General features: G+C 41.2%; 1 protein-coding gene across 1 annotated transcript in view; it reads right to left on the minus strand.

Moving 5' to 3' along the window:
- Positions 1-2,302: 2,302 nt before the first annotated feature.
- otog (otogelin) overlaps positions 2,303-11,917 on the minus strand; it is a 39,291-nt gene continuing 29,676 nt past the window's right edge. The window contains exons 37-56 of the mRNA XM_084682841.1: positions 11,551-11,728; positions 11,231-11,382; positions 10,947-11,036; positions 10,659-10,845; positions 10,194-10,414; positions 9,661-9,799; positions 9,281-9,469; positions 8,802-9,011; positions 8,488-8,592; positions 8,165-8,269; positions 7,931-8,032; positions 7,695-7,793; positions 7,545-7,585; positions 7,382-7,457; positions 7,037-7,215; positions 6,492-6,596; positions 6,231-6,350; positions 6,043-6,088; positions 4,305-4,384; positions 2,303-4,187 (exon numbers count right to left, since the gene is read on the minus strand). Of these exons, the coding sequence (XP_084538967.1) occupies positions 3,987-4,187; positions 4,305-4,384; positions 6,043-6,088; positions 6,231-6,350; positions 6,492-6,596; positions 7,037-7,215; positions 7,382-7,457; positions 7,545-7,585; positions 7,695-7,793; positions 7,931-8,032; positions 8,165-8,269; positions 8,488-8,592; positions 8,802-9,011; positions 9,281-9,469; positions 9,661-9,799; positions 10,194-10,414; positions 10,659-10,845; positions 10,947-11,036; positions 11,231-11,382; positions 11,551-11,728 (2,625 nt within the window). The 3' untranslated portion in view covers positions 2,303-3,986. The remainder of the gene's footprint in view (positions 4,188-4,304; positions 4,385-6,042; positions 6,089-6,230; positions 6,351-6,491; positions 6,597-7,036; positions 7,216-7,381; positions 7,458-7,544; positions 7,586-7,694; positions 7,794-7,930; positions 8,033-8,164; positions 8,270-8,487; positions 8,593-8,801; positions 9,012-9,280; positions 9,470-9,660; positions 9,800-10,193; positions 10,415-10,658; positions 10,846-10,946; positions 11,037-11,230; positions 11,383-11,550; positions 11,729-11,917) is intronic.

An 11,917-nucleotide genomic window follows, 5' to 3' on the forward strand; every position in this document is an offset into this window, starting at 1 on the left:
ACAAATCATGAAATCATGATTCTACTTAATCATTCAGTGTGATTTGCCTACTCCAGCTGGCATAAACTTCTTTCAGGCCTGCAATATGGGCTTTAAAGGGTGAAGCTGTGCTTATGTCCACTGTAACATTTCAGGACGGGCATCTTCACTGTGAGTTATCCCTCCCAGTTCTGAGAAGCTGTGTAGTTATTGTTGCCAGGGAGCTGTGCTATTCTTCACACAACAACATAGGCATCAGATTGTTTTCTATGATTACAATGTTATGCTTTTATAGAATCCAAAGGAAGAAAAAGACAACAATGCAGGCTGGATTTGTATTACTAAGCTCAGCACTAAACTGTGACATTTTTACATTGGTGCCACGAAAATCTATATATCAATACATTGTAATGCAAAAGAAATGTAAAATCGACACCTTTTCTAAATAAATTCATATGATCAAATTCAATATCATTCAGAAAATAATATGAATAATATTGTATACTTTTATGCAGAATTATTTAGCATTATTAAAACATGAATATGGGGCAGGAATATGCACTTGTATCTAAGAGTATTCACCGGTGGACCATTACCGGTAGATCTCATTAGACAACCAGCAAGGTAAAGAGCTGAATTGTCACAATTCCAAATGTTAATTGGGACCTAAATGGTCAATTGAATGTATACACTACCAGTCAAAAGAATGGGAAAATGTGTCCAAACTTTTTATAGGTACTGTATATTAAATAACTGATAACAGATACTCTTGAGGGTTCCCTAAGATGTCTTTTCTCACTGTAATTGAGAATGTGTGTACATGACTCAACTGTAATTGGTACAAGTATCTGTTTATAGAAACTGAGCAGCACTTAGTATTGTGTGTCAGTCTGATGATTTTATCCTTACACCAGGGAAATGTTTTACTGCAACCTTTAAGGATGTTTTCACCATGCATTTCAGTATTATATTTGCAGTACTAGTAGTGTAATTCTTGAAAATACTAATTTGGGTCAGAAAATGAAGAGTAAAATAACAACCCATAGTATAAGACTTTAAGGTTCAGATGAAGAGCACCAAAAAGATGTGGGACAGCAAGATAAGTTGACGGTTACACATCTCCAGTATTACTATGATCCCCGGATAACTGCATCAGGATAGCTCTTGACCTATTATTGTCATTCTACAGGCAAATTTACGATTGCATGACACGGGTGACACTAGCTTGATTGTGTAACCATAGGGTATCCCTTGAGCATTAGGCACCTGTACTGCCAGGCTCCCTGGTTTAAGGGGGCTAAAGGGTGCTTAATCTACCATGCTTTGGAGCAAACAATGGTCACTCTATGGAGACTAAGTCACTACACATCTATCAGGGGGCCTGCCCCACGATCCATGGAGCTGACACGCTTCTACCACTTGGCGGTAATCCGTCACAGGGGCAATGTCTGCACGAGACAGCACACGCAAACCTGTTCACGTGCCTTAAGTCCCAGTGCTGCATTACACCACGGTGCACACATGAAAATGCATACACTGGTGAAACCACACAGGAAAGGCCACAAACATATAGACACATACACAACTAAACTAGTGCACACATATAGATGCACAAATACACACACTACACTCTACGTACATTCACATGTGCACACGCACCTACATAAAAAACACATACACATGCCACTTCAGTTTCTGCACGACTTTGGGCTGGTTCTAAGGACCTTGTGGTTTGGGACATCTTGTTTCTCCATTTGCTCGAGGACATTTGTTATGCCTCTGAACACGTCCTACAGGACAATATCCCAATGTTCCAGGAGTAGACAGCTGCAGGGGCAAATTACATTCACTTTGGAGTGGGGGGGGTGTGTGTGCATGAGTGTGTGTTTAAAAGTGAGAGGGGGTAAGGGGAGAGATAGAGACTAAGCATGAATGTGTGTATGTGTGTACTCGTCTTTGTGTGTCTGTGTGTGGTTTGGCTCACACTCTTTAGGAATCAGCTCTGGGTTTAAGGGTGACCCTCAAGGTTAACCCTTTTTCCAGTGCAACTTTAAGAGGTAGAATGAGCAGTTTATTGTTTAAGATGGACAGGTGGCTGCTGGAGGTGCTGTGTTTTTGTGGTCTATATATTGGCTCTTCTGTCTGGCTGTTTACCTGAATCAATACATTTATAATCTCTTTCTCACATTTGTCACATCTCCCATCTTATTTTATCAAACATTTAATATGTATTTCAACTTAAGAATAAGCCCCACATATCACACATCACCTGGAAATACATCACTCAACATTAGCTGTTTTTTTCAGGACACTTTTATTGAAAATTAAATGTGTAATTAACTAATTCAATAATTAACCAATCCAGTAATTAACCAATCCAATCATCTACAGACACTTCAATTTTTCAGTACAACTGATAAATATTACATTTTTATCCAGATTTTCTCAAAAATCTTCAGTTTTTTATGTGTACATTTTGACACTAACATTATAAAGGGAATGCAATTTGACTAGTGGTTTGTCATAAAAGTACATTTAATATGTCAAAATAATATACCCAAATGATCTTTCATATATATTTTGGTATTCAACATGATCAAAACGTGAAGGACATATGTCCGATCTGTGCAATAGTAATACCTATAGTTATAATATAAGAACTGCTATGTAATTACTTGGTACTACACAAAGGGTATTACACAAGTGAAACAAAGAAAACGCATTTAGGAAAATTATGTTTTTCAATGGGAACTGGAAACAGAAAGTTATGTTACAGAAAAAATACATCCTATTTTCCTCTTAATTCCCCTCCACCATATCTATCTCACTAAATGGTGAACCATGTCATTATATAACAGTTCCTATGTTGTTTCTACAGGTATTAGTACTTACACAGGAACATGGTAAAATTACTGTTAAGCATCCCCAAATATTGAATAGGCCTGCGTTCAAGACAAAATCTAGGACAAGATAACAGGGCCAAATGCTTATCTGAAATCATGACAAGAAAAAGGCTGCACTATGTTGTAAGGAAATAAATAAATAAAGTGCTCAACATACAGTTTGATTTTCATTATTTAGCAACACCTGTCTAGCATGGGTTATATAAAGCATCTTTAATATTATGTGATAAACAACATAATGAAGTGTTATAGTTCTAAATGTAAAACAGCTATATAATATGAAAATGTAAAAATATTTTGATAAGCACAACAGGGAATTTAAATATTTACAAACGAGGCACAACTTGAATCAATTCAATGATCGACATGGATTCTACACAAAGGGGGTCACCTACAAAATAAATACATGTGGGGGTGTCTTTGAGAATCCTTAGAGGATAGACTACTTTGCAGAACTGTGCCTGCACCATATCATCATAAAATAGAATGGCCAAATAACCAGGTTTAGTGAAGTTCCCCTCACTTTACCCATGGCCAAACAGTCTTCTACACTGGGACAATTAACCTGTAGTACACGTCTAGGTTGACTAATTAGAATGAAAGATAATAATTCACGAATGAAACATATAAACATAAAGTGTACAGTACCGTGCCTTTTGGTTATGCAATTTAACAGTAAATCACTACAAGTTTTACTGCCAATTTTGCACCCACTACTCCCTCTCTTGTAATCAATGCAAAGAGGCAATGTTATTCCCAGTCTTACTTCCACCTGCCCAAAAGCCTCACAACCTGCTACACAGAAGCATGCATATGCTCCCAGACTCATAGTTCATCTCTGACATGCATTAGTCTCTCCACAAAAAGTGTGTAACTTAAGTGTGTGTGTGTATATGTGTGTCCTTTGAGTGTGTTTGTGTTTGTTTGTGTGTCCGTGTGCGTGTGTGTGTGGGGGGGGTGAGGTTGTGTTTGTTCATGTGTGTGTGTGTTTGTTTGTGTGTGTGTGTGTTTGTTTGTGTGTGTGTGTGTCCGTGTGCGTGTGTGTGTGGGGGGGTGAGGTTGTGTTTGTTCATGTGTGTGTGTTTGTTTGTGTGTGTGTAGACATTAAGACCACTGGCAGGAGCAGTCAGTGGGCTCCTGGATGGAGTAACTGACCCAGGTGGAGTTGCCGTTGCAGTAGAGCTGCACGGAGCGCCGCTGGAGGCCCATCTCACGACAGCACTTGCAAAAGCGCGCATACGTGTTGATGTTGTAGTTGTAGATACTGGCTGAGGGACATTTGCCATCACATGACACAATGTTTACCTGGAGGAAAAGAAAACAAAGATCCCTTTGAGTGCACACGGTAAAAAAAAATCAGTTACATTTGGTTTATTTTTAATTTTTATAGAAAGACATAAAAATGTCCCTCCTTAAACGTACTGGTCTGTTACTGCGACAGTCATTCTTCCTAATTGTCATCCTCACTGTCACCTTCTGACATGATTTTCCATCCTCTTTACCTGCATTGACAAAAACAAGGAAAAAAGATTGGAATGATATCCAATAAGCAGAGCGTTGAAGTACTTGCCTGAATCTAAAGAACAAAACCAAAGAGGAAGTGATACACTGGGAGCGGTCTGTTTGATCTTTTCAGATATCTGACTGTAGTGCTAATGGTGTCAAGCATGCACAAAGTTGATTAACAATCTGTTTTAGTAAGAAATGGGTGAGAGGTTAAAAAAAGTATTATAAAAATATACAAAAACTGTAATTACAGTAAACGCCTTTGATTTAAGGATATATAAATAGTTTGAGTCTGTGACACTTGTTGTTGGTACAGGCATCGCAGACATCTTTCCCCACATGGCTGCCAAGTTGATCATTCATAATGAGCTGAATGATACCGTATGTGATATTGCACATACATAACACCATTAAAGGTGTCTGTAATCTATGCAGTAAGACCTACATTCTACAACTTAAAGTTACACAATAGCAACAACTAAATATTCCAGACTGGAACAACATATATAGTATATATATATATATATATATATATATATGTTATGTTCACGATTGTACCTAACAAAGTGTATGTTTCAAATCAGACGGTCTAGTAACGTGGATGTACAGCTTGTTAATAGACTGATTCCATGCAGAAGAACAATGCTCATCTTAGTTTGTTTAACAAAATATACCACTTGTTGGAAGGTGATGTCATCATTTGGGTAATATGGCATGAAATCCTGTCAAATCCTCTCAAATGTGTATTGAAATACACATTGAGATGAAATATGAACAAGGAAACTACTGGAATGGATATATTGCATTTCTATATTGTGCTAGTCTATGTTATGCAGTGTTTTAAAGTGTATTCTTCAATAAATTACAATACCATATTACCCAAAACTTTACCAATAGATCCCAACACCTATGCCCACCAATTCTAACAGATTAGTATCTACTGACACACTCATGCAGACAGCTAAATGAATGCTGACTACTTGGCCACTACCAACAGTACATTGTTGGCAATCAACAATGCACTGCCCAGACAGTGCAAAATGGGGAAAGATTTGAGCAGTATCGTGTACGTGATCCGCAAAATTCGAGGAAAATCTGATGCAACAAATGGAATGAAAACATTTATTTTCTTATTTTTTCCCATAAAATACAACACAGGACTTTTGGGCTTTGTAGTATCCTGTGGATGTTGATAGGGAGTACATTGTTGGATATCAACAATGGTGCTGGCAAGCCTTGTTCTTAGACTGTGTCTGGTACCTCGTTCACAGTTTGTGTTAACTGTAGGTGTCAAAGGACTAACAGGGAAGGGGAAGAGGGAATATCCAGTACCTGGTGGGATTGGTACATGAGGGTCAGCTTGCAGATGAACACATGAATGAAAAATCCGATGTATGCATGTTGCTATTTACTTTTCAATTATGTTGTAATTACATGAATATTTTTAAAATGTGTGTTTATTCACAACACATTCAGCTGATGGAGAACAGTTTAAACGCTGAGGAGAACATTTTAATGAGGTAACTGAAGGGCAAACATGTATTTTGTAAAACATGTTAACAGACAATAGGTAACAAAAGAACACTTTTTTGTAAGCAGGTGGTAGCTCTGTAGCTACTGTACCTACAGTGTGGAATATGGAACAGATACTCACATGTCTTGCAACAGCCATCCATGTAACTTACAATGGTTCCACCAATCTAGGGTTCAAACCAGTTGGTCAATGTAAATATCTGGAGTGGTAACATTCACAGACATAAAAAAAATATACATAAAGAGTTCTGAGGCTCTGTGTGTGTCTATACATAATAGATGTATTCAAACTGTGTGTGTGTTTCTGACCTTCATGCACTCTGTCTCGTTGAAGGGCGGGCAGCTATAGGAGTAGGTCACCAGTGTAGGGCCTGACAGGGTGTCAGTACAGTCGTATTTCACACAGTTGGACACCCAGGATTTCCCAGGCTGAAGAACAACATCAATAACAACAAATAATACAATGTACACTATATTGGGTAAATTAAACCTTTATGCAGACAGCAATTAGGTATGTAATGAATACAACCAGTACAACCAATACTCAGAACTACTGCGAAACGGTCCTACCTTATAGAGTACTGAGGTACCATTCTCATTTTGGTACAGGCAAGAAATGTTCTTGCACACACCACAACATGTTGTCTGGTCTTTAGGTGGGATATATATTTGATTCTAAAACACAGAGGTATACACATTACTACATTTGTATCAGTCGCAGAACTATCAGTGCTTGTTATCGAGGTCAAATAGATGTAGTGGAAATAACATTTATGAAGGATTTATGTTACACAGTGACAACACTCATAGAAAATGTAATATTAATGCTACAGTATTGAAAAGCAGTAAAATAAAAAAAATATGCACAAAGAATCAGAAGATCATGTCACTGGAGAAATACAATTGAAGATGTTATACTGTCTGGTACATGTTGGACTGTTCCTTGGCTCTAAATACTGTAATACTAGCAGAACTGCATTTCAGATCTTTTATTGTTTGCTGTACTTGTATGAACTCTATGCACTATTTGCAGGGCCTTTTAGATGAAAGTGTATGCAAAAGAAACCAAATGTAAACTATAATAGCAGCTAACATTGAACACATGGCCTACTCACCGTTTGGCACAGTGCGGAGCAGTTGGTGCTGCTGGTGCGGATGCGGTGGTAGCCCGTGCTGGGGTCCAGACCGCGGGTACACTGAGAGGTGTGACACACGCCGTCCTCGCTGTGCTCCACCAGGGTCTGGCCCGGTCGCATCACACCCCGCTCCCCATCCACACACACTGCCTCGCGCACTGCACACAGAGACAACGGTGAGAAATTGTGTTTCACACGTAATCTAGGAACTTGGTTGATATTTGGTGCTATAAAGTTGAACTAACACTAAGAACCAGGACACTTGTATTTGTAGGATTTGTATCACTGGTGTGGATTTTGCAATGTCCTTGATGTTCAACTCACCACAGTTGTATCTCTTGCAGGCACATTGGTTGACTGGGTCAGTTTGGAATGCCCTATCAAGCTGCATGGTTTCTCCCTATCACAGACACATAAACACAATAAATACTTACAAAAAACAAGGATTGATTATAGTCTTTGTAAAAAGCGTCTGAGTTAAACCTACCATAACACATTTTGGCCTCAAGATTTTGTCACAGGCACACTCTACAAAAACACAGAAACACAAGAAGTTAAATCCTTCACTGTAGGTGAAGGTAATGACCATCAGGTAAGTAAAGACCAATGTTTATTAGAAAACATTATGACTCATTACCGCATGTATGCATGGGACAGCACTGATTTGGACCGGAGACTATAACAGGGGACATCCCCAGAGGACATGTGGTGTCATGGCAACGGTACGGCTCACACACTGCACACAAACACACACAGGAAACAAACATTCAGTCAAGTATACAATGCACAGGTATGTGCAGAAACTGAGTTTGCTGGTGTTTGTGATAATTATGATGTGCATGTGTGTGTGCATGTGAGTGTGTTAAGTCTCACCACAGTGGTATATGGGGCAACAGCGGTCTGTGCTGTTGGCATCCACGGTAAGCACCTCTCCATCCTGGCATTCTGGAATGATCTCTGTGCAAGCACTACACACTGTAAACAGCAGCAAAAAGACAGAAAGTAAGTCAGAAAACACATTGAACACAGACGCACAGAGTTGAAAGAGAGCATATGTTAATGTTTACTAAGCAGTACTTTTTGGTCTCGAATGGTTTGGTGACTCACTGCAGATGTGGGCAAGACAGCAACTCCCATCAGTCTTTGTGGCAATGAGGGTTTGGTCTTCTCTGCATGTGGGCAGGTCTAACTCACAGAGCTCAGGGTCACACTCTGTGTAATGTGCCACACAAGAAGGTCAAAGTAGTTAATTACAACTATGCACACATTATTCATTTAGCCGTTATGGCTGAAATGTGCAGATTTGGTCTGTACTTGTGTGTTTAAAGGAGAACGGGTTACTGTTGTAACAGACAGAAAATAAGGAGCAGTTATAACAAATCTATTTTTTCTGTAATCAACAGTACCTGTGAAACCGAGGTAACACTCACCACACACATATTCAGGACAGCAGGAATCCTCTCGAAAGTAGGACACCAGCTTCTCTCCGTACTTGCACTCCGGGGGGAAGACTTCACACAGGGACTGGTTACAAACTGCAAGGGCAGACAGGGCGGGATGTCGATGAAATCCAACACTGACTATCAAAATCAACTGTACAACTATATTAGTATGTGTTTCACTTTAGCGCACGCTCTGTGTCCATGTGTCTGCCTTGGGTTTTTGATCCTAAAGCTACAACGGCTGGTCATAGAAGGTCTCATCGATAGAGGCTGTCCTTGTGACGTCATTTCAGTCTGCTTACTGCAAGCCTTCTGCGGGCAGCAGCTGGTGTCATCGGCCAGGCTGATGACCATCTCCCCTGTCCGCCGACACACAGGACTGGGTACGGTGGAGCAGTTGTACTCCACAGGGACGATGGAGTCGTTGTCACAGCGGTACATGCAGCAGCCGTCTTTGGAGGCCTTCCACACCTCGCCGTGACCACGTGGCACACCAGAGCTGTCCGTGCAGGCTGCGATTCATGGGATGGGACCCATCATATGAACACAGACGACAACGTAAATACAAGCCTTAGCTTGTCATTCTTTTTACATTATGTATGTATTACTTAAGCAGACACTTAAATGATAACATCATAATGTTATTGTGTAATGTAATCTAACTTGCCACACCATAATAAGCATTCTGGAATCACTTGAGAGCCAAACTAACGGCTCCTCTTCCGTTTCGATCTTGTTTGTGTGCTTGCTGGCCTTATGAAATCAGGAGGCAAACACTCACCGCACTTCTCTGGAGGAATGCAGAGGGCTGAGTACGGTCGGTGGAGAAGGGTCCCCTCTGGGCACACGCAGCCCTCTGTGAGGCCAGAGCACTGCTCTGGGTCATAATCAAAGTCATGGTTAGAGCAGGTCTGAGCTGTGCAAGCAGGCAAGCAGGCCTGGTAGCGCAGGTCCTCCGGACAGATGAAGGCTGGGGGAGGAGAGACAACAGCACTTTTTTAGCAAGAGAGACAACACAAAAAGTGGACCAGCACATGAACTTGATAAAGTACAGTATGATAGCGGACTAGTGGAGTCTCTATTGAATCTTGGTTTGACTCCCTTCGACTGAAATAGAAATGAAAGGCAATAAAGAAGGCAGTAAAAATCCTCTCTTCTTACGACAGTAGTCAGGACTCCTCCACTCAATGCACACGTTAAACTTGTGACAGGAGGCCACATAGGCGGCTAGCGCCACACACGGGTTGTTGACGTACTCCGCATCGCGTACCCACATCTCGCAGAATGTGGTGGGAGGAACCTACACACACAGAAGGTGACGACAAGATGAAGGATTCTTGAGACAACAACATTAGTGAATTGTGCTGCCTTCATGGGACAAAACTTCACATTGGGCAAAAAATGCTGTCTTCAGTCAGTTGTTTGAAATGCTTTTGTTTCCCCTTTATAGTCAACTGAGTGTTTGTGTATGTCGTTTTTGTGGTTGTGTGCACAGGTGTGCATGTATGTATGTTTGGGCCAAGAAAGCTGTAACAGGGGCAAGGGAGGAAATATAGGAGGGCTAATATGGATATGGGAGAGTTCACGGATAAAAAAAGACAAAGTAGACAATGCTGTTTTTATAGTCACGGCATGATGTTAATGATGGTCCTTACATTGTGTGCACATGTGTGTGTGTATACATGTCAACTTACGAAAGCATGGCAGGACATGAAGGAGTGGTTGTGCAGCATGGACAGACACTGAGAGCAGTCGCTGGTGGAGCAGTTGACCTCACGCCGACGGCTGGGGCTGACATAACTGGTGGTGTTAGGCACCTGCCAGCTGTCGATGAACACCCCCGGGTCCTCGCTCTCACCAACCGTGGTGCCATTGGATAGCATCAGGTCATTGGCAGGGTTACCATCACAGCAGCCTGGTGGGTGGGGGTATATGGAGGGGGTTGGGAAGAAGACGGGGGGGTAGAGAGAGTACACAGATGACAAGGACATTATTCCAGTCATGGTCACGCTCACCTCTGAAATTCGCATGACATCTCAATAACTCAGTCTTCATGAGTGCCAGGACCAGGTGAGCTTCTGTTACTCTCCACTGAGCCACTGTGTATCATACAGATGCCAATGTACCCATAAACCACATTAACTGGATACACCACATACCACACAGTCCCATGGTGTGCAGTTTGTTGTTGTAGCTCTCTGTCTCAATGACCATCATGCCTGTGCTGTGGAACCACTGGAGCCTGAGGCCTGCTGGAGTGCGGATCAGATACATGTTGCCTGTGTCCAGGATTTCAAAGCCAAACTTCTTGAACCTTGGCTTGGCGTACCTTGAGTTGACATATAACTGAGGAGGAAGTAAAAAAAAAGAAAATACATTGCCAAATCATATTGGTGAGAGACATGATGTTAGACTGGATAGTGTGAGAAAAAGAAAGGGAGACTGACCCTCCTCTGCAGCCTGTTAATGATAACATGGTTGGACTGGTGGGTTATGTTCAGAGCCACCAGGCACAAGTTGGTGAAATTCCATAAGAGCTTTGGAGAAAAACAATGAAACAACAAAACCTTCAGATTTAAGATAGCTGACAACTGACTCTTAAGAGCCCAAGCTTACAGTAACTTGAGAACCCATCCTCTGCATCTGCTCTCCAAAGTCAGTAGGTACATTGCTAATTAATACTCATAGGAGCTCTGCAGCTATTTGAGGGACACTTGTGTCATGGCCTCACCGTATCAGACTCAGAGCTTGGGCATTCTTGGACCAGCATGCTAACAGTTTCATTGGGTAGCTGGGTCACAATGTATGAGGCTGCCTTGTAGATGGCTACACTGTTACCATCAAAGGTGATCACATTCAGGTCTGGGAAGACTGAGCAGCGACCTGGAAAGCACAGGCAACAAGATTATATTACCTTATATATCAAGGTGTTGAAGTCAAGCATTTCAAGTATGAAACTACTTGGCCTATTCTGAATGAGTAAGTCTTTGAGAGATTCGGTGTTTGAGCAGAGAAGTAATGTTTGAACTGAGGCCCGTGTGTGTTTCTTACATGGGCAGTCCCACTGTGGACAGCACTTGTCGCCATTGACCAGTATGGCGAAGCCCAGAAGGCCACAGTTGGGAGGGGTGGAGCTGTAGGGGCAGTTCTGGGATTTGTTGAACAGCACCAGTTGGCCATTCACACAGATGTACTTTGTGCACTCATCAATGAACTCTGCATAAGGAGGCTGTAGAAGAAGAAAAAAAAAACATGTCATAGGTTGTTTGGGATTTGAATAGAGTATATTGATTTTGAATTGTACATTAAAATAAATATTTTTATATTTTTATACAAAACAAGCCCACACACAACATAGTCAAGTCTAGTTAGATGCAAGATTTATACTCCATATAGAAAGTGAGGCATTGAGTTACAG

Source organism: Hypomesus nipponensis, chromosome 19 (assembly GCF_054491055.1).
Source record: "Hypomesus nipponensis isolate SF chromosome 19, ASM5449105v1, whole genome shotgun sequence".
In the NCBI taxonomy this organism is placed as follows: domain Eukaryota; kingdom Metazoa; phylum Chordata; class Actinopteri; order Osmeriformes; family Osmeridae; genus Hypomesus; species Hypomesus nipponensis.